At 39.8% G+C, this 23,389-nt stretch overlaps 1 protein-coding gene and 1 long non-coding RNA gene across 13 annotated transcripts in view; one reads left to right on the top strand and one right to left on the bottom strand.

Annotated features, from left to right (window-relative positions):
* The window catches only part of LOC149501776 (uncharacterized), a 423,933-nt gene that overhangs the window by 73,408 nt on the left and 327,136 nt on the right, over window positions 1–23,389 (top strand). The gene's annotated exons all lie outside the window — the stretch shown is intronic.
* The window catches only part of dac (dachshund family transcription factor), a 174,941-nt gene continuing 172,768 nt past the window's right edge, over window positions 21,217–23,389 (bottom strand). For 11 of the 12 annotated variants that reach the window (XM_028178636.2, XM_028178632.2, XM_028178631.2 and 8 more), the window contains one exon: window positions 21,217–23,125. In XM_028178636.2, coding sequence (XP_028034437.2) covers window positions 22,995–23,125 — 131 coding nt within the window. In that variant the 3' untranslated portion in view covers window positions 21,217–22,994. The remainder of the gene's footprint in view (window positions 23,126–23,389) is intronic. The other variant, XM_089731883.1, reaches the window with a different exon arrangement.

Consider the following 23,389-nt stretch of genomic DNA (forward strand, 5'->3'; position numbering starts at 1 on the left):
CGGAAGAGGGGCTTGAGGAGGCTCTGGGCGACAACTCGTTGTCCCAGGATAAAGCGCGAGCTTAATGAGCTGGAAGCGGAGCTGGCGACAAAGATTAGCACCTTCCGGGGCTATGCCTGGCAGGAGAGGATCGAGGAGGCCCGCGAGGACCCCTCCTCAGTATCCCTCCACCGGCTTTGTCGCCAGCTCTCAAATCGGCCTGCCCCGACTTGTCCACTCGTGGACGAGAGGGGCAACCGATGCTTCTCGGCTCAGGCCCGCGCCGATATCCTGGCCGAAATGCTGGAGCGGCAGTTCGCTCCAAATGACTCTGTACCCTCAGAGGCCGCATTCCACCAATCGGTGGAAGAGAGCGTAGCAAGCCTACTCTCCTCCCCGGTGCCACCGTTGGGAGATGGTGATCTCATCACTCCCAGCGAATTGCGCCTCATCATCAAGCGGATGAAGAGGCGCAAGGCGCCGGGCGAGGACGGTATTCCCTCCCTCGCTTTTTTCCACTTCCCTGAGACGGTCGTGTCATATATGACACGGCTGTTCAACTCCATTCTGTCCACAGGACACTTCCCGGGAATTTGGAAATTGGGCAAGGTTATCGCCCTGCCCAAACCCGGCAAGGACAGGAGAAATCCCTCCAGTTACCGTCCGATCACGCTGCTGTCGCACGTGGGCAAGTTGTTCGAGCGGCTGCTGCTGAGAAGGATGTCGCCGCACATCCTTCTCAGACCCGAGCAATTCGGGTTTCGTAGCGGTCACTCGACAACGCTGCAATTGGTCCGCGTCATGCATCACTTGGCGGATCGGACCAACGCGCGCCAGTACACGGCCGCAGTCTTTCTCGACATCGAGAAGGCCTTCGACCGTGTCTGGCATGCGGGACTGATCCACAAGCTGTTGCAGAACACGGACCTCCAGCACGCCTACGTGCGACTGCTGGGGTCGTACCTGGAGGGAAGATCCTTCCTTGTCGCGGTCGAGGGCGCCAAGTCGTCGGTGCGCCCAGTCACGGCCGGAGTTCCGCAGGGGAGCGTCCTGGCACCATTCCTCTACGCTCTCTACACCAACGACATTCCCACGCTCGAGGGCAACCTCGAAGCGTGGGAAGCCGACGTGAAGTTGGCGCTGTTTGCCGACGACAGCGCCTACTTCGCGTCATCCAACTTCCCCTCTGCGGCCATTTCGAGGATGCAGAGGTTATTGGACTTACTGCCCCAGTGGCTGGACCGATGGAGGGTCGCGGTCAACGTGGGGAAGACCGCGGCTATTCTCTTCGGTCCGGTCCGCACAAGAGTCGTCCCGGGACAGCTCAGTCTCCGTGGCGCTAATGTCGAGTTTAGATCCAGCGTCCGGTACTTGGGGGTCGATATCGACCGGAGTTTGGGGATGACCGCCCACGCCAATAAGGCGTTGGCGGCCGCTCGCTACGCGAGATTCCTCCTCCGGCCGGTGTTGGCCTCCAGGTTGCCGGTCAGGACTAAGCTCGGCATTTATAAGACGTATGTCCGTTCCCGTATCACGTACGCAGCTGCGGCCTGGTATCACCTCATCCCGCAGGTCATGCGGGTGAAGTTACAGGCCCAGCAGAATCTGGCTCTTCGCACGATAGTCGGAGCAGGGCGTTACGTCAGTAATGCCGTAATCGCCCGGGATCTGGATGTGGAGTCGCTCGAGGAGTTCATCCGGAGGCTAGCTCGTAATCTTTACGAGCGGGCTGACGGTGGACCCCACGAGCATCTCCACAACTTAGCTCCCTTGCACGCTAGACCACCTGATGGTCTGGCGCTACCAAGGGAGCTACTGGAACCCCCGGCTATGGTAAGATAGTCGGCTTAATCGGAGTGATATGGGAGTGCTCATAATGAGTGCCCCCATGGGACTGAGCTGTCCACACTCGTCACTTCCCCCCACATTGTTGGGGTGCCCCCCTATGGGGACCCATTTTCCACCCCCGAGGGTGGACCACTCCCCCGTTTGGGGAGTGTTTTAAGTCGGCCCCTCCCCGTGACGGACTTCCCCTTCTGGGGAGCCCGGAGCGGGTGAGCGCCAAACTAGTGCCGCGGCTCCCCCTCTGACTTGTAGAGGCGGGGCCGCGGCATGGGGCCGGTGGCGGGCCCCTCGTAGCCGCTGACTGTTGTCCCCATGTAAATAGTAGTGTAGTTTAGTTTGTAGTTAGCTTGTAGTTAGTTAGTAAGGGAAAAAAAAAAAAAAAAAAAAAAAAAAAAAAAAAAAAAAAAAAAAAAAAAAAAAAAAAAAAAAAAAAAAAAAAAAATTAGGACAACACGACGCCGGAGGATCCTGCTGCCGGGCGTCATCCCTGGAGCCATTCAAGCCCATCGTATTATGTATAAGTATATATGTTTTGTCGATGTAGTGCAGCCGTGCACGCTGCGAACAGCGTACCTTCCCCAGGTCCTCCCCGCATCTACTTCACCCCTGCCCTATGTGGCAGGGAGCTCCGTCCCGGGTAGTGGGGTTTGCCCCGAGGCCCGTTCCGTGCCCCCGAAAGGGGGTACGACGACCCCTCTTGCTTGCTGGTTGAGCCCTTGCTCCCCCACCTGTCATTGTGAAACTGGAAAGGCCTCCAGATCACCAGTAGCCTTCAATAATAATAAAAAGTAACGAAGCACGTGTGCCATAACAAATTACAATTTCTACGCAATCACAATACCAAAAATAAAATGTTATTAGTACATAGTAAGCAACCGATATTATTTCTTGAAAAATGCACCATTACAAAAGACAGCATTGAACGTATTTTAAAAGAAAATGCAATATATTCGTTTTAAATAAGTTGTGCACCTGCTTTCTGTACGTGTAGAACATGATGATTTATCTTTTGGGTGAACTGGTAGATTGACTTGTAGGATAGGTGGATTATTTTCAATGCTATGCAGAAAGACAACTTATCAGACGGTGCACATAGGGAAGTCCTAGAAAAAATGTATTTAGGGAGAAAATTTAGTATTGACCAAAATTTAAATTAAAAAAAAAAAGAATGGTCTTGATTAAGCTTACAGCACTCTTTTTAATTGATTTTTCCATAGCTATTCGTTAGAACAGGCTACGGTAGAAGGTGAGCTCACAAGGCCCAAACTGAGAGGATCTGCTAATATTGGCCCTAGCAACAGCAGTGTATCGCAGAATCTACCAACGGATCGAAGTCGCGACCCAGTGAGAAGATTTGGCATGAATCCCACCGGGTTCTTCATAATTAGTCAAAAAGGTTACAATGAAGGGTCTATCGGGCTTCAGCTCATATATTGGTTTGGTGTGGTGTCAGCTATCAAGAAGCGACTAAGGTAACTAACTATAACCAAATTTTTGTGAAAACTATGTTAAAATATCGACGTAGCACGTGTAACAACATAAATTGTTGAAAAAATGGTCAAATCTCATCACAACAAAATGTTTCATAGCCAAGAATGATTATTTCCATCAAAAAATCAGAACGCGTAAAACAAATCTAAATAGCAGATGTCAAGTACAATATACAATATAAATATTTACTGTAATAGTAGTACTAGTAGATCCCTCGAGTCGTTTAATGTTTTGTTTTAACGATAATTTAGTTTCAACGTTGAAGCAGCACCGTACAACAAACACGAAAAGCAAACAAGCCCAGGCATTGTGGCTGTACGAAGACTACCCGTGGGCTACTGCTCTATGACTGGACTGCCTGATGTTGTGATTTTGTAATCCAAACAGTTAGTTTCAGTTTACGCTGCCTTTGATACTACTTACGAGGATTTAAATGAAATAATACTATAAAAGTGCAATATTCAATACATTTTCAAATTAATTCGATACATTATTAAAATTTTGCTGCGCATTAAAATACGTAAATTTTGAATGATTCGCTTATTTTGAACTAGTTTATTATTGGTATTAATACTTTAATAATTTCGAGGAACCGGATATTGTAATAGAAATAAAATGCGAACTCTATATCAAAAAAGTATATGATAGTTATGATAATATTACCTTATTTTTATACGTCAGTTGTTTGTGACCACGAAAACTGTACAGTATTCGATATGGGCGAAATAATGAAATAAAAATAATCAAAGCCAGATAAAGCCGTAAAAGTAGTATCATAACATTTCTGGTCATAGATCAAAACGTGTTTGGACTAATGTCCAAAATGTGTGCTTCAAAATCAGTATATAGCCTATTTATTAAACCCACTTTCATTTGACTTTAATAAACGTTGTGAATTGAAATTAATGAAAAAAACATCACATATCCAATATTCAAGCAGAAACGTTTAAGGGCATAATAATCATTAAAATGTATTTCCATTTTATTCAGACCCAAACTCGAAGCTCTGAGATTGTGATCTCTATCCTTCTTTAGGGATCCGTGAAAAAATTTAGATGATTTCAAATAAAATTCGGCAAAATTTATTCGTTTAAATTTTTACCTTAATGTCGTTATGTTTACAATTTATATTCGAGGCTCTTAGGGTTGATTTAAAATATACTAATAATCTAATCATTGATTCATAAAGAAATATTCGTTTGTTCAGCATTAACAGTCGTATAAGGTCTACACTATGATGAGAAATGTGACGAAATACGTCGAGCACATTAAGATAGTAATCATAACTACAAAAAATATATAGGTAGTTATGATTTGTGAAAGTTCATAGCTCCTGACTATCATCAGTGTCGATGATACATATGTATATTTATAGAGAGGGGGTTGGGGAGTTAGTAAAATAGGCGAATGCACTGATACTATCATACGATGTTATACAACAAACAGTCGGAAAAACTATCAAAATCTGACCTTATTTCTAAAGCCATTCGGCATCATCAGATCGCAACTACTAATATATTTTCAAATTCTCAAATTATGTCACCATGTACACATAATGAGATTAAAGAGATGAGTTGACGAAACAGGCCGTAGACAGACAAAACTGGAACAAGCAGGAAAGAGACATATTGTCGTTTAGAAACAAATGATGGGCTTAAACACGAGTTGTAGTTCATTTGCGCTTGGATAAGATTATTTTTAAGCCTTACCTGATGAATTCCAATTCTATTAAGAATAAAAGGCTTTATTTGCTTCTAATTCTAATTTCAATGAGTTTTTTGTAATGTAGTAGTTCTATAGAGTAATTTATTAGTGCCGGTCTGGCGTGTTCCCGAGTGTCTATGGATCACAACCTTCTGTAAGTAACGGCCGATAGTAACTATTTGTATTAATATTATCTTACACATCTACAAGGGCAAGTAATTTTTTGACATAGCTTAAACAGACTGCGGAACCTCGCATACTTTTTAATTTTGTTTCTGTTCGATTCCATATTTTACAACAAAAATCCTATTCGTATATTGGAGAATCGAAAATAAAGCAAGTGAATGTTTTGTAACGTGTAATTTTGGTAAATGGCTATCCGATGCGTTGACGTACAAAATTTTGGGATCACAGAATGCTTTTTTTTAATAACTACGTTCTTTTGTTTTTTCAAAGGCTTTAACTCACGATTTGAATGATTAATGAGAATCACAATGTTCACTTTGTGCTTTTGTTTTTATATTCGTTTAAGTAATAGACACATAATATTCTTCTTCTTCATTTTTTCAGAATGGCAATCGGAGCCTTGCGGTGGCGTTGTTCTCAGTTTCCAGTTAATAAAAATATTCAATTAATCAAATAACATTTTTTTCCGTTTTCCCACGCTTGTACACTTTTACATGTAACCGCTAAACGGTACAATAAGTCACCATTATTAGTACACGATTAAACCTGAAGAAATATTAAAGTAAAAAAATAAAACAATTCAAAAAAACCCACCCTAAAGCCATTGTATAATATTGTTAAACTATCTTTGCTTTACATAAATGTAGTAACAATAAAGTATGTGTATCTCAGATCTCTGAGCGCCGAAATCAAATGTATAATAAATAAATTAATAAATAGAACTGTGAAATGCTTGCCCTTGTAGTGTCAGCTTAGAATAGCACCACCCCATCTCCTCTCGTGGGTGCCGTATTCACCAGTGAATGGGCAGCATCGTCTTCTGAGTGAGTCAGCTCGGATTAGTACCGTCATCCTTCCTATTTCTGCCTCTAAGCATTCCTGCGTTCCGGTTTGAAGGGTGGGAGAGCGATTATATAACTCAATTTAGATTTCGACCTCATATCTCTAGGTAGGTGGTGGACGTCACATTGTGCAAATTGTATGATAAAATTAAATATATAAATTCGTACTTAGAGCATTGTTTTTTTTGTACCGATACTGATTTAGAGGGCTACCGTTACCGAAACAGTAGGTGATCTCACGGGGCTCTAACCTGGGGACGATGCTAACATTAGCCCCAGCAAGAGAAGTGCTTCGCAGAATCTACCATCGAATCAGAAGCGCGACCCACTGAGAAGATCCGGCGAGAAACTCAGTGGGCTAGATAGAGCCTCGGAATATAATCTATACTAATATATAAATCTACAGTGGTTTTTACGGATGTTCCTTTATAACTACTGGACCATGCATCCGATTGACTTGAAACTTGGTATCCATGTAGGATATACATGTACTTAATGGATAGGCTAATATTTATAATAGTGTTGGACTTCCTACACCAGTTGTGGGGGTGAGGACGCTCAATAATAGTAATGACCAGCGAAGCGGACGGGTACAGTTAGTTAGTTATATTTTTATGAAACGCGTCTGCCAATCATTTCATACTCTCGGATCTTCACAATAAATCTGCAACCAAAACGCATGAATTACCAATAATTCCGTACGGTATAAGAACTACGGGTAACTAACTACACACGTGAAGCCGCGGTGGGCCGTGGGGAGGCCACTCCCCCAACGACGCCTGCTCATTTTAAATTGTAATTACAATTTATTATTGTCTCTGTGCCGCCTTCATCGCGCCAGACGCCATTTTATCGATCAGTGCAGTTGCCTTTGAACACAGGATTGCAACCCGATATTGGAAACATTAAGAGATATCACGTTTTAGGACTCAACAAAAGTGTTATCCTATTTAGAGCTAGTTCATGGAATTTACACATTTACAATTTCAGAAGATATAATGAAAATACAATTTAATAGAAAAAAAAGATCAAAGTTACACTAAAATAGAATGAAATACGTTAAATATTTTTAAGTTTTATGTTAATTAAAAAAAAAGTAATATTAACAAACATAGTGTCAATACTGAGTTTTATTAGAACTTTTTTTTTTATTATTGCTTCGATGGGTAGAAGATCTTACAGCCCATCTGCTGTTAAGTGCTTACACGTAAATGTCAACAGAAATGGCGACAGAAATAAATAGGGTGGTGGTAGTAACCATACAAAACACCCCACCATCAGTACTTGGCGTTGAGATTTAGAAGCTGTTCGTACATACACATTGTATACCATAATCAAATCAAATCAAGATTTGCAATTGTGTGCAAACTTTGCAAAATTATTTAGTTGTGTCTGAAACTTACGAGCTTAGCATTTTACTATCAAATATCGTCATTCTCCGTGCAGATTTGCCGAGCCAAACTCTTGGTGCCAGATTATTTCAAAAACCTTGTGTTACAACGGCACGTCCGTTCGTGTAGTTTTTATTTGTTTTTTTTTGACTCAATCTTTTCTTGTCTATACGGTTGAGGTTATTTAAGATGTCTACAAATTTCATTACGATTAGAAGTTATTTATTAATTTTGGTTAGCAAAAGAAAATTTAGTTATTTGGAAGGAGTATACAGTGTCTTTATAGACTGTTATTGACATAAATACATAAAAAAATTTTTTTTATAAAAATATATGCTTGCTCTTTACATTTTAATGGTCATGTCGTGTGCTATTCTACTGTGGTACTTGCTACTAGATTTTATTAAAAACTTCTCATACAGATTTTGATTTCATTTTGTTTTATTTAAAAATGAATAATGGTCTTATTTTGTTATTATATAGAAGTCTAACTAATTACTTATCATGAATGACATGATATTAATTTTATTTTATTAAGATGCAAAGAAGTCTAGTTGTTTCTTGTGTGCCACGACCATGATCTGAATTGGATTTATAACAAACAAGAGGTCTCTGGCTTAAAAGCAAAGTAAGTTTATCTGCGACCCTTTCTTAATACGAATCCGAGCGACTTGGAGACTTATCCTCTTTGCTGTCTGCGCTTGTTATTGTTTGAAAGATTTTGTATTACACAATCCAGAATGGAATTGATCTCGACTGATTTGGTTTTGCGTTTATCATTAAACTATCCATTATCTAAACTTCAAGATGGTTAAGTTTTTTTTTTTAAGCTTACAGATTTGAATACTTACGACATGAATTTTTAGTTAATATTGATTAAGATTTTGATTCACTTTTTTACAGCGAAATGGTCTATGTTTTTGGAACGAAGTTCCTTATGGGACGATGCGGAGGGGTACCCTAACCGGGAAAAAACGTCCGTAACGTAAGATTTTTATTAGTAATGCACACAGTGTACGACTTAACTTTGTAATAACGTACAAAAGATAACATATTTTTTTATCATTCATTGACCACGATCTCAGAGCGTTCGTTTGCGCAATACACTAACTCTTATGCAAACAACCGTGAATGAAGTGTACCACAATAAGTTCGCAAGCTACCGAATGACCGTGGGTTGTTGCGAAACCTCCAGTTTTATTTTCTTTATACCTCGAATAGAACATATAATTAATATAATATAATATATTTTTATAATAAGGAACTTCGTTCCTATCCGGTGTCCCACGACACCACACATCTTTTTTTTTTGTTAAATTTAAATACCTTCCATTTTATTTTTTGTAAAATTGAATGAGGAATTAGCTTCAAGGTTCCAGTTATTTTGAATTCAGATGTAATGCAAATTGCTTCAAGGGGTCGAACAAAGAAGGGTTAAGATGTTTTCATAACTGAGTGTCGTTCCAGCACAGTTAAACAATCAATTTTCTGTTTCAGTTTTAATTGAAATGAATAAAGATTACGGGAAATTCGCTTGGTGGCCACGTTGGTTGGCATTTTAGGATTTGCCTTTATTAACCGACTTCAAAAAAGGAGGAGATTCTCAATTCGATTGTATGTTTTTTTATGTTTGTTACCTCACAACTTTTGACTGGGTGAATCGATTTTGAGGAATATTTTTTTATTAGAAAGCTGACGCTAACCGTGTGGTCCTATTTCAATTTAGTCCAGTTCTGATAATGGTATCCATGAGAAAACCATATAAGTCTTAAATGTGCATTAAGTAGGTACAATACATAGATCAATAACGATAACTTAATACCACGCCAACCGATTTCGATGATTATTGTTTTTAGTGTATGTTAACGCTTTTGCCGTATCTGCGTGTCGTCTATAATCTATAATAAGCTAACTACTCTGTAATTTAAATATAATCTGTCTCTTAACATTTTTACGAGGGAACAATTCCCGCTTCTTTTTCTACCTACTTCATTCAAAAATCAAGCTTCTTGCTTCTTTACAAATGTACTTCATTTAATTCATCAAAAATACAAAACTAAACATCTCTACTCTAACAAATTATTGTACAAATACAAAATAAAGTCTCGTAACAGAAAACAACGGGATTTCATTGTATCATCAGATACATCAGATAGGTCATTTTATGGTTTTTTATTAGAAACTCTTTTAAAGAAAACGTATATTTTAATTTAATTTTACAATTGACTATCAAAATCACCACAGTTGACACCTAAATTATGATCAATAAAACCTAGAAACTCTTCGTTTATTTGACCCTTAGGTATCCTGTTTAATTGCAACCTATTATGTCTTTATTTATTTATTGCTTAGGTGGGTGGACGAGCTCACGGACCACCTGGTGTTAAGTGGTTACCGGAGCCCATTGACATCTACAACGTATATGCCGTCACCCACCTTAAGACATGAGTTCTAATCTAAAGTCTCACTTTTAACAGTACAACGGCTGCCTCGCCCTTCAAACCGAAACGCATTACTGCTTCACGGCAGAAATAGGCAGGGTGGTGGTACCTACCCGTACGGACTCACAAGACGTCCTACCACCAGTAATAAAGTAAAGTACCACAATTAAAGCATCGCTCGATACAAATGCACCGGTCAACTTATCCTTTAGGCCACGACGACTTAAAAAGGTATAGTTTCCGCAATACTATACAATACCTTTACCTAGGTATATTCTTACTGGTACTACACATTTCTTTAGTTCCTAATTAGATCAACCTTTGCATGGCCAAACATTTGTAATTTATTTATGACGCATGTGTGCCTAAGTTAATAAAATACCGTGTCACTTTTTTCTTTTTTTTTCCTACCTCTAAGTCTTGAGAGGCTATGAGAGCGTAGCCCTAACAAGTAGGTGAGCTCACGGGGCTCCAATCTGACGACATTAGTAACACTAACCCTAGCAAGAGCAGTGCTTCGCAGAATGTAGCACCGGATCGGAAACGCGATCTACTGGGAAGATCCGGCGAGAGACTCAGTGGGCTGTGTCTGTGGGTTAATTTACTCGCCGAGCCCTTCGCCTCAAGCGACGGCTTCGACGATAACGAAAATCGGAAAGTTACATACCGTAATAAAAAAATGATTTACGAATGTAGTTATTATACATTTGTTGATCTATGGTTTTGTTTTTAAAATAAATTAATCTTATTTCTTATTTAATTTAATTAAATGTGAAATTCACACCATCATTAAGTGGAACACAACAAAATGCAAAGAGGTTTTCGTTAAGGGCAATGAAGAACATAACACCCACATATAAGACAATAAACACAGTAATATATCACGCGAGAATACACATAGCTCAAAGTTATTTAATTACCGTAAGGAAAAACTAATCCGTTGAGAGCAGACAACGAAAATTGTACGCCCTGTCCCAGCACAATATGTGCGTGTTACCTGCGTGCGTTCACAGGATGTTACAACTTACAATAAATTTTCTATTTATTTACATTATATTTTATAATTTTTAATTTATTATTTATTATATATATTGCCACATCTTCAATTTTATATTATAATGTCAAAGTACATGATGATGATGATCCATCCGACCGATTTCGGTCATGGCGACCACGACTCCTATCCGGCGATTTGGCGCTCGTGCGCTCGAAGGTGGCTTATATAGCCTATCTTCGCGGCATAACTCCTCGCGCATTGAGGGCACGTAAGCACGCCGTTTTCATAGTTATAGGTTATGGCAGCAAGAGGGCGGGCTTTCAGCTGGTCGCGTTTGTAACCAAGGTCAGCTTTACGCTGATCCTCGAACTTGCGTACTTGGCTGTTCACCATCCTGCGCCATCTTGTCCGCTGTGCTGCCAAGCGCTCCCATTGAGAGGGCTCTATATTACATCCCTTCATGTGTCGTTTCACGACACCCTTAGTACATAGAACTGTAAGTGATATAGATCGGTGAATCACTCGCAAAGGTGACGTGGAATGTGCTCTTTAGAAGGCGTTTAGACACAAGAAACTGGAGGGGCCTTGTTGGCGTCGGATGAGGACGTATCGTGATTCACCGAGAAGATAGCGTATGATAACACGAGCTTGGTGATACATTTCTGTCTGACTATAATGATGTCAATTTCGCATGCAATTGAGACCAACGCCAAATTAGACCAATGAGTTTTCAAACTGTGGACGGTCGTCTACGTTGTGAAATCAGCGACCCGCTTCCGAAAGAAGTGGTCGTTGTAATTTTTTTTGAGACCGGAATACGATTTTTTTTTTTTTTTTTATAGCTTAGATGGGTGGACGAGCTCACAGCCCAACTGGTGTTAAGTGGTTACTGGAGCCCATGAACATCTATAACGAAAACGCGCCACCCACCTTGAGATATAAGTTCTAAGATCTCAGTACAGTTACAACGGCTGCCCCACCCTTCAAACCGAAACGCATTACTGCTTCACGGCAGAAATAGGCAGGGTGGTGGTACCTACCCGCGCGGACTCACAAGAGGTCCTACCACCAGTAAAAAATTTCTCGGGCAGCCGGCATTAAAGAAGCTTTATTTACTGCTAATAAAAAATAATACTTTTAAGAGCACCCTGTAGGAAAAGCGCCATACTTCAATGCAGACTAAAGCGGCGAGGAGCTGTCGTTGAAACAGTATTTATGCGTGTAATATTAACTCGGCTGAGACGAGTATTAACTTGAAAACGTTCGCGAATTTTCACTACTAATGTTATTTTTCTTTAGTCTAATATCATCACTATCTACAATAGAACAGTAGTAGCCGACATACCTGTACATTTAACAAAATAATATAAATCAGAGATGTTAAGATTTTTTTCTGCTTGTCTGTTTGTTTGTTAGCGCACATATCCGGAATCATGGAGTTTGCATTTTAAATTACACAAATAGACAGAAATTAATTTTGAGCAAAAATGTTTTTATCATTAAATTATTTATTTGGTAATTTACTTTCACGCTGTTTGATATGGAATGGCAAATAATATTAGCAATACGAAAGCAACTCTACCTGTCTCTTACCTAAGCCGTGGAAGATATTTTTACGAAATGATGGGTGCGTAATTACTGGTGGTAGGACCATTTGTGAGTCCGCACGGGTAGGTACCACCACCCCGCCTATTTCTGCCGTGAAGCAGTAATGCGTTTCGGTTTGAAGGGTGGGGCAGCCGTTGTATCTATAATGAGACCTTAGAACTCCTATCTCAAGATGGGTGGCGGCATTTATTTTGTAAATATATATGGGCTCCAGTAACCACTTAACACCAGGTGGGCTGTGAGCTCGTCCACAAATCAAAGCAATAAAAAAATACTAGGCATGTTTGCATAGTTTGAACTCTGGGAAAGAATATCTGTAACATCCCACTGCTGAGCACAAGTCGCCCGCGTGATATAAACTGTAGTTCACCCAGACGAAGCCGCGGGTGGAAGTTAGTTATAATTATATTGATACAATTACATTATATTTGTATCGTTTGACTTAATATTATTATAACAGTGTGATTGAAATACTTATAATGTACCTAATACATGTAAGGGGATTAGATAATAATCCAAATATGATTATTGCATGATTTCGAATTGGCCATTCCGATTAAAACATTGGAAGTCCGCGATCAGTAGACCGCTTGCTGACCGAGTAGCTGTCAACCCAGACACAGTTCGCTACTTACCACGTATAGACATCGCATGTAACATGTGTACAGTCACCGCAAAGTTGAATCCTCCGTAGAGTCTGTACGGATTTTAAACACGGATCACTTCTGAGTACTGCAAGTTAGTCCCGCGATCCCGTAAGGGTCGCGACGACTCGACGTACCACTAGTAAGGTTTTTTTTTTATGTTTGAAAGATTACTAGTGGCCCGGAGGCCTTTCCAGTTTTACTAGGACAGGCGGGTGAGCAAAGGCTCAGCCAGGAGGGGTGGGATTTGCTAACAGCTGCCCGAGCGCCTCCGAAGGAGACCTAACAACTCAAGAGCAATGCTAGTAAGGTGTGTAACATCCGGAGTAATAGGAGTATTTTTTTCAGGCAGACGCCACAACGTGAATGCCGTTATCCGCCTCGAGATTTGAAATTGAAGTTTTATTGGCATTGTAGAACAGCTGTCCGCTGTTTCACTATTCAAACCAGAACGCATGCGATAGAAATAAATATTTTCGATCTTTAATATACGATTTTATTTCGTGGAAGTATTTCAGAAAGACTAAGTAAGTATTTAAAAAAAAAAGATTTTAATGTAAAACGTTTACAATACTGAATGCAGCTGTATCATAGTGTACGAAATATAGATAGAATTAGAAATTATACTCAACTGCTCTAGTTTTTAGTTTTTAGAAATTACCTTATGAGAATGATTTACTGAAATGTAACTCATAATGCTCCCACCTCACGTCTCAATGTAAATGGCAGGATTTTTCATCGGTTTTTATTTAACACTAGCTAACCCGGCAGAGTTCGTAATGTCTCGATCGATAAATAAAATACCTAGGCTTTTGTATAAAATAAACTTAAAACAAACAAAAGGAATCCGTCCGACGAGGGACCATCAAAAGAAAAACAAAATTGTTATTTTTATTTCATTCTGAACATTTTCATTCATTTATCTACCTTTTCAACCTTCTCTGGAATTCCACAAATAATTCCAGACCAAAATTAGCCAAATCGGTCCAGCCGTTCTCGAGTTTTAGGGAGACTTGTTGTTGTTGTTGTAGTCCTAGGGTATCCCGCTGGTACATAGGGCCCTCACAAGTTGTCTCTTTACCCTGTCTTGCGCTTGCTCCTTGACATCACTCCAGGTCAGACTAACGAACAGCAATTCATTTATATATATATATATATGTCGCATCCGGGTCAATAGTTCGGAATATCAACGATACACAAACGTCAAAGTGACAGAATGGCCGTGTCGTGGTTGACGACTTTTAGTAATATTAAGATGGCCGTGTCGTGGTTGACGACTTTTAGTAATATTAAGACGGTGGTTTTGATTATTATTTTAAATGATGAAATGTTGTTTTGATAAATATCACAAAATGAAGGGTAGACTCCGTAACGCCAAAGTTATAAAATGGCGGTACGTGGACAGAGTCGTGGCATTCGTGTCAGACAGTGATTCCGTCCGTCTCAGCAGTGAGTCTCTGACGGTCAGTCAGTCAGTCAGTCGGTCTGTCGGTATGTGCAATGAAACTGTCGGTTTATCCTGTCATTGTGAAAGTTGTGTGTGTTGAGTTTCACTAATTATTATTGAAAAGTTTTATTGACTAAACTGAGTTCAATCGAATACGAGTGATGACGAAAACTACCGCTTAGCCATCCCTGACGTGTGCCGACATCAGAAGTGAGATCAGGACTCTACTCTCACTGGCGTGACGTGTTTGAACATGTTCGAAGTACAGCAAAAAAAACATGATGCAGATCAGAATACTAGTAGTGGTACGCCACAAGAGCGTGAATGCAGCATACGTAAGTCGTGTAATAACGTCTCTATTACCTCGATGGAAGATCTGAGCCACGAAGAAATCGTCACATCTTACGTTCTGGCTCATGTTGCCCAGTTGACTCTCGATTTATCAGATGGCATTTACTAGCGGAAATACGACACGTAACAAGCTATTGCAAGAAATTAAGGCAAGTGCAAGTCTCAGGTGAAACTTCGATCGCAATAATGGATCTGTCATGACGAGTGGGTAGTTCCGACAAGAATTAATTTTAAGCGGCTGACTTCTGCTAGAGTTACATGGCACTAGTGCAGTAAACCAGGACATGAGACTGTGAATTGTCGCTGAAATTTTAGAATCTACTAGATTCAATACCAATAACATTACACGTTCGATGACTTCGGGCTCCAACAAGCAAGCAAACAAGAAAGCAAGCAAGTTTCCGTGGGGAAGAAAAATTGACACATCTGAAGTAGTCGTGACCTGTAAGATAAGACGTCCGGTGCGTTCGTGTCTGGCGACGCGGCGGTGTTCGGGTCCCGCTGGCGGATGCAAGTTTTTCTGGTGAAGTGCGTGCTTGTGCGTGCTTGACAAGTGTTTGCGGTTGGCTTCCGCAGTGTGGGAGTAACATCGTGTAGTAGAAGTGGAACCCGTAAAATTGTAGTTTGCGTGGTGGCTGGTAAGATTTGCTGTGGTAAAAAGTTTGCGTGGTGGTAAAATGTCTTGTGAGTCTGCACAGGTAGCCGGAGGTGAGTCTTCCGCGGTCGCGGCCTACCCAGTCTGCGAGAACCGGGCAGATCGCCTCAACGGTACGGAGGCCGGCCGACGGGTCCGCCAAACGACGAGACCACGGCTCCAGCACGGACTACCGAGATTGGAGCCCCCGCGCTCCGGCTGCACTTGCGCTAGGGCGCGCCGCGCCTCGTAGGAGACTGTGTGGTATCCTTGAATAACTCTGACTGCGATCGCGCGCTGCCGGCGTCACAGCGCGGTGACGTTCTCGTGGGTAAGGACGTGGCACCAGACGGGTGCTCCGAATAGTGCCATCGACCGCACGGGTACCATCACCCTGCCTATTTCTGCCGTGAGGCAGTGATGTATTTCGGTTTGAAGGGTGGGGCAGCGGTTGTAACTATGCTGAGACCTTGGAACTTCTATCTCAAGGTGTGTGGTGCGTTTACGCTGTGGATGTCTATGGGTTCCAGTAACCACTTAACACAAGGTGGGCTGTGAGCTCGTCCACACATTAAAACGAAGAGCGTAATCAAACGAAATTAGATACGAAGTTTAAAGGGCCGTTTAAAGTAGTTGAAGTATTGGATGGTGACCGTTACACATCGAAGTTTAAAGGGCCGTTTAAAGTAGTTGAAGTATTGGATGGTGACCGTTACACATTGAAAGCTTTAAATTCAAAACGTACTTACAAATACCCACATGATAGGCTAAGAAAAATGCCAGCATGACACATACCAGTCGAGGTTGATGTAAATGATGATGATGAAGAGCAAGCTTAAAATTGTGGTGAAAACTCGAGTAAGGATAGTCTATCGGCCGTATTGTGTTTGACCGTACCAGTAGCTATTACGTAGTCGTAGCCCGGTTGAAATCGGTGTCTCTTGAGGCAACTCAAGTAGTCCGTGGGTGCGCGTTTGGCTCTGGCGGAGGTCGGGGTCTGTAAAGACCATCGTGTGTAGTCAGCGGGTGATGCACACGGGCGATCCACGCTGTGGATGCGCATCATGAGGGCAATTGCGATTGCTGGTCGGCTGGAGAGCCGTGGCGTTAGATATTTTTACTCGGAAGTTTTCTTTGATCTGAGTTCCTGTAAGCTATGCCTGATTTGTACAGAGTAAATTTGAAGTTTGATGAACGACTGTGGTACGTGCTCTGGCTGCTGAATAATGAACTTTGTATACCCTATTGTTTTATTTGGTTAAAATGGTATTAAAACAGTTTAAAGCTTTGATGACTTTAAATTTTCCGATAAGTCTTAAAGTGTAGTCAGGAGTGATCGAGCGGAACAAGTGTTCTCGTGGATGTTTTTGATTGTAGGTTAACCATCACACGAGGACGTGTACAGTCAGGAAGACCGTGTCGCAATCAACACGTGATTGCTGCAGCCAATACGAGATATGGGACGCAAGCTCCGTCTGTCGGCGCTCGATGGGTCAACTATTCACCGGCCGAGCGGAGCGACGTGCCGGTAGCTGTGTAATATCGAGTATTTTTGGTAAATGAGAACAATCTGGTGAGTCGTATTATTTTTATTTGGATTTTGGTGCCGAATGTTCTCTTGTCGAGAAATCTATATGCGATGGTTCTCATAAAAGGACTGTTGATTAGAGTCTCAGGGATGACTGTTGATTAGAGTCACAGGGATGACTATCATTGAACACTTGTATTCACAGGGATGACTATCATTGAACACTTGTAGTCACAGGGATGACTATCATTAAACACTTGTAGTCACAGGGATGACTATCATTGAACACTTGTAGTCACAGGGATGACTATCATTGAACACTTGTAGTTACAGGGATGACTATCATTGAACACTTGTAGTCACAGGGATGACTATCATTGAACACTTGTAGTTACAGGGATGACTATCATTGAACACTTGTAGTCACAGGGATGACTATCATTGAACACTTGTAGTCACAGGGATGACTATCATTGAACACTTGTAGTCACAGGGATGACTATCATTGAACACTTGTAGTTACAGGGATGACTATCATTGAACACTTGTAGTTACAGGGATGACTATCATTGAACACTTGTAGTTACAGGGATGACTATCATTGAACACTTGTAGTCACAGGGATGACTATCATTGAACACTTGTAGTTACAGGGATGACTATCATTGAACACTTTGAACACTTGTAGTTACAGGGATGACTATCATTGAACACTTTGAACACTTGTAGTCACAGGGATGACTTAGTTACTGTGTACATGAATTGTACGGGGAGAACTTGCAGCAGTAGTAAATCACTACTTTTATTTTAGTAGAGTGATCAGATATGGCCGAGCGTGAATGATACTGTGCGGTATTGGCTTTTGTTTCAGATTAACACACGAGGACGTGTGTAACACAGGATGGCCGTGTCGCATCCGGGTCAATAGTTCGGAATATCAACGATACACAAACGTCAAAGTGACAGAATGGCCGTGTCGTGGTTGACGACTTTTAGTAATATTAAGACGGTGGTTTTGATTATTATTTTAAATGATGAAATGTTGTTTTGATAAATATCACAAAATGAAGGGTAGACTCCGTAACGCCAAAGTTATAAAATGGCGGTACGTGGACAGAGTCGTGGCATTCGTGTCAGACAGTGATTCCGTCCGTCTCAGCAGTGAGTCTCTGACGGTCAGTCAGTCAGTCAGTCGGTCTGTCGGTATGTGCAACGAAACTGTCGGTTTATCCTGTCATTGTGAAAGTTGTGTGTGTTGAGTTTCACTAATTATTATTGAAAAGTTTTATTGACTAAACTGAGTTCAATCGAATACGAGTGATGACGAAAACTACCGCTTAGCCATCCCTGACGTGTGCCGACATATATATATATATATATAGATAGATTAAGTAAGTTCGTTCTGCATATTTTCAAGGACATATATACAATTTGTGATTTGACTTTAGCTATTTCACATATTCCTACAAGCATCGCGATTAAAAGTTGAATTGAAAATGTTTCCCCAAATGCGTTTAGGGAGGTCAACCATTGCATTATGTCCGAAATCGCAAGGGGTTCGATCGGCTCGCCCCGGCCACCCCGGGGGCAAATATAAAAACCATTCATATGGACAAAATAAAATTGCATCCCAAATAACTCGGTGCTCATCGGCCAAAATCTATTAGCAATAAATATCAAGTTTTCCGATTTCACAGGATTTAAAACGGCGTTCGAGCGGGAAAGTCAATACTATAAAAAGCGGGAGTTCTTATGAGCTTTCTGCTTTATGGCATTAAGTTTTATTGGATTTAAAATTAATTGTAAAGAAGAATCGTTTGTTTCTAGTTTATCTAGCTTTACTGGTGGTAGGACCTCTTTTGAGTCCGCGCGGGTAGGTACCACCACCCTGCCTATTTCTGCCGTGAAGCAGTAATGCGTTTCGGCTTGAAGGGAGCGGCGGCTGTTGTAACTATACTTGAGACCTTAGAACTTATATCTCAAGGTGGGTGGCGCATTTACGTTGCAGATGTCTATGGGCTCCAGTGACCACTTAACACCAGGGTGGGCTGTGAGCTCGTCTACCCATCTAAACAATAAATAAATAAATAAATCGAGTGTAAATGAAAATCATACACTCTGAAAATATTTTTTTACGAATAGGACAAGGTTCACTCAAATTAATTATTTTACATTTAATTTTGTTGTTTTCTAATTAGCAGCTGGGTAAAAGGAGTTTAATCCACTGAGTTTCCCGCCGAATCTTCTCAGTGAGTCACGATTCCGATCATGTAGTAGATTTATCTGCTGCTCTTGCTAGGGCCAATGTTAGCAATTCTCTTAGCTCGAGCCCGTGAGCTCACCTACCTGTCCGCGCGAAGTTCGAAGGCCCCTTAGTCTACGAAAGATTCGGAAAGGGGGAAAAAAGGAGTTCACGCTTTAACTGATTTTGAGTTGTTAACGGAGTCTAAAGATATCATACCTGAATATCTTAATACATAACATTATATGAAGTCTTAAGACAAAAAGTATGGATTTCATTGTTAAAGCTGTCTGGAACACGTAAGGCAGCAGAATAAAGCCGAGTAGTTCTTTGAGTATTACGTCACCGTAATTTGATCGGTGTTGATAGGAGATATTGTAAGCCCGCTCGGGTAGGTATCACGATCCTGGTTATTTCTGCTATGTGACAATCATACGGCTGAAGGGTGTGACTATTGTTATATTGAATGAAACTTCGTGTTTCAAGCTGAATTGTGGCGTTCAAGTTGCGATGTCTTTGGGTTTCGGTTGTAACTTAATATCAATATAATATCGGTAGTCGTCGTGGCCTAAAGGATAAGACGTCCGATGCATTCGTATGTAGCGATGCACTGGTGTTCGAATCCCGCAGGCGGGTACCAATTTCTCTAATGAAATACGTACTCAATAAATGTTCACGATTGACTTCCACGGTGAAGGAATAACATCGTGTAAAAATCAAACCCGCAAAATTATAATTTGCATAATTACTGGACTTCTTGTGAGTCCGCACGGGTAGGTACCACCACCCGGCTTATTTCTGCCGTGAAGCAGTAATGCGTTTCGGCTTGAACGGTGGGGCAGCTGTTGTAGCTATACTTGAGACCTTAGAACTTATATCTCAAGGTGGGTGGCGCATTAACGTTGTAGATGTCTATGGGCTCCAGTAACACCAGGTGGGCTGTGAGCTCATCCATCCATCTAGAATAAAAATAAAAAAAAATACCAGTGGGCTATGAACTCGTTTACTATGGGCTTTCATAGCCCGCCAAAAGATTACTAGGATAGCAAATTCAACATTTAAAAATCTATTATTATGTCTGTCAATTATATAATAAGATTTTTTTTTGCACCTCAAAAGCCGGTCCGTTCACATTGACGGATTCAGTGGTGCACTAGTTAGCGCCTTTGACCGTTGAGTCGAGGGCTGTGGGTTCGATTCCTACATGTGGTAGACTTTTGCGTTGTTGTTGTGAATAAAAATGTATGTTTGCTTTTTGTCTGGATATTGAAAATCTATCTATACAGATATGCATTTTTTTAAAACGAAAATGATTATATTTTCTGTTTCTTACAGTTCAGAAAATCTTGGTGTGGGACCAGATGACCCTGTGTGATATATCCCTAATTATCAATATTTTATTTGGCAAAAAAATACATCTAATTATTTGGACTTTTGAAGTGTAAACTTTTAAATTACAATTTTTAAATGCATTTCTTATGAAATCTTATTTTGAGATGATTGCATTGCTATTAATAATATCAAATACATCACTGAATGCAATTGCAATTTGATATCATGTTGGATTCGAACCGAAAAAAATCATAGTTATTCACCCTACTGAAGTCTCTTGAGATTTCCTTTTTCTCTTTTCAAATTATCTATTCACCTATTTAATTTATCAATTTCAAACTATTTTTTCCTTTTATTGTAATGCGGTTAGACCTAGCCTTCTTTTCGCAATTCATTTTCAGTTCAGTCCTTTGAATTTAAATAGAAGCTTTGAATTTTAATTTGGAAATTTTATTTTCGCTTCCTCTTGTATAGTTAAATGGGTACTAGGAAATGACAAATCGAAAATTATTAATTGAAATACGTGGAAAACGTACGTTAATAAAACACATATCGATGGTTTTCTCTTTTAATCATGATATTTTCATCTACAATACAAGGCACACACACAATTTTAAGTAAAATTAATAATAATTAAATAATAAAATAATAATAAATGATAAAACATGCTCAGTATAAAGTATTAATTGATATGATATAGGTACATTGAGAAGCCTCGAATCTAAAATAATCTATGAACGACTAAATCGACAATACTATACAATACGTGTGCCATTAAACTATATTATGTTGTAATACTGTTCCAAAGACAGTTTTTTTTAATATAATTTTCGTGTTTAAAAAGATAAAGAACCGATACATGAGTACAACATTCATCCGCTGTATACAATCACACGTTCAGCTAAACATTTATGATAACAACTAATTTTATTATATTCAATACATCGCGATATCAGTTACATTTTATGAAATTATTTGTATAAAGCGACGGTTTTCCGTCGACGCTTGACTGTTCTCGCTTATAAACTATGCTCTGTGTTGTGTAATATGAATCAGAATTTGCTGTGTGATGTCCGCATTTGTGGTAATGCACCGTTGAATAGTCAAGCGTCGATATCTCGACCATTCCAACCACGTCTTAATCGAAACATTAAGACATCGTCTTCTCACGTAACTATGCGATATAAATAACGCTATCATTTTTTTATATATATATATATATAATGTTAAAATTACGAATCTTAGAATGTAACAAACTACTCATTTACATTGATTCTGCATTACGGATATGGGAAATTTCAATTAAAGTTATATGTATTTATACACCATCTAATTAAAGTTGTAAACGAAACCTATTTTACATTGTACGCACGAAATGTCTCTTTCAGTATTCAGTCAATTAAGTATCGTAAAATGTATCATTTTAAAATCACTAACTTAAATCCTAAAGTTTCGTGGTTAAGAGTTTTAAAACATTCCTAATTTCAGTAAAACTAATCATTGCACTAATATTGAATAAATAACACGCAAGAAAAGACCGTGATTCGATCTAATTTATGTATATTATCATTGCGTTTTGTACCTACCAATGAGGAAACAATTTTTTTTTTTTTAATAAAAACAATAATTCTAGGAACCAGGTATTTGGTATAGAGACACCTATTGTGTGTTTCTATTATTGAAAAGAAAAAAAAAAAAACTTCAAAAACAGTCTTAAGTCAATTCCAATTATTGCTTTTTGAAATCACTAAAATTGATTTTAAACACGTAATAAAGAGAAACTCGCAAAATTATTTTTACTTAACAAAAATAATAACTTAACCGATAAATATGGCATAAAATTAGTACGAAGGTACCTCCTCAGGAAGGATTTTAAAAATATTGACGAATGAATACTAGAATCGTCTATAAAAACCGCATCGACTTACAGCTAGTAAAGAGAGATATTTACAAATTTTACTATGGAAGAAAAACGTTCGAGATTTCATTCGAAACTATTATCTCGTATTACTATTTCGTTACTATATTTACAAATTAATCTCAATAATGCAAAAGTACCTACACAACTTATTTACCAAAGTCCGTGAATTCTTAAATAATACTTTAAAACCGAGTCGAACGATCAATAGTCCTATCGCTTCTAATTCTAGAAGGCTCTCGAAGAAATCGTTCGCGACATGGCGTCTCACGATTACTTTTAAAACCAACGGAATCTTTGGATTTATTTTTCTCTGAATTCAGGTTTGACGCTGATCATCGGTTTCCTTGATTCTTCGGCGTCTTTATTATAGTCTTGATTGTTGGGGTAGTGTACAGCCCCCGGGTTTGTCAGCTAAGTGGCCGAACTGAACAACACTGAGTTCTTGTAATAGCCGGCGCGGTCTGACAAAGGACTTTTCACATCACGTTCCATCGCCTGTTGTCGAGATTTGCGTTCCATTTCCAGCTCCTGCGCCAAGGACTCTGTTGAATAAGGACAAGTCGTTACGATATGTGAAACAGGGAAGACTTAGCATAAAATTAATTTTATCATATCCACCTCACTAAGCAATTTGGTCTACCTTAAATATTTTTAACAGGTTTTTTTGATATATTTTTTGTAATAATATACCTAAATTACGGCATTATTATTCATTAAAGTCAACATAGGCATACAAAAAGCTTAATACAAATGTCACATGTACAAAGGAAAATGTGATTAGAACTTCGGAAAAGTGATCACACATC

This window comes from Bombyx mandarina, chromosome 12 (assembly GCF_030267445.1).
Source record: "Bombyx mandarina strain Sakado chromosome 12, ASM3026744v2".
In the NCBI taxonomy this organism is placed as follows: Eukaryota; Metazoa; Arthropoda; class Insecta; order Lepidoptera; family Bombycidae; genus Bombyx; species Bombyx mandarina.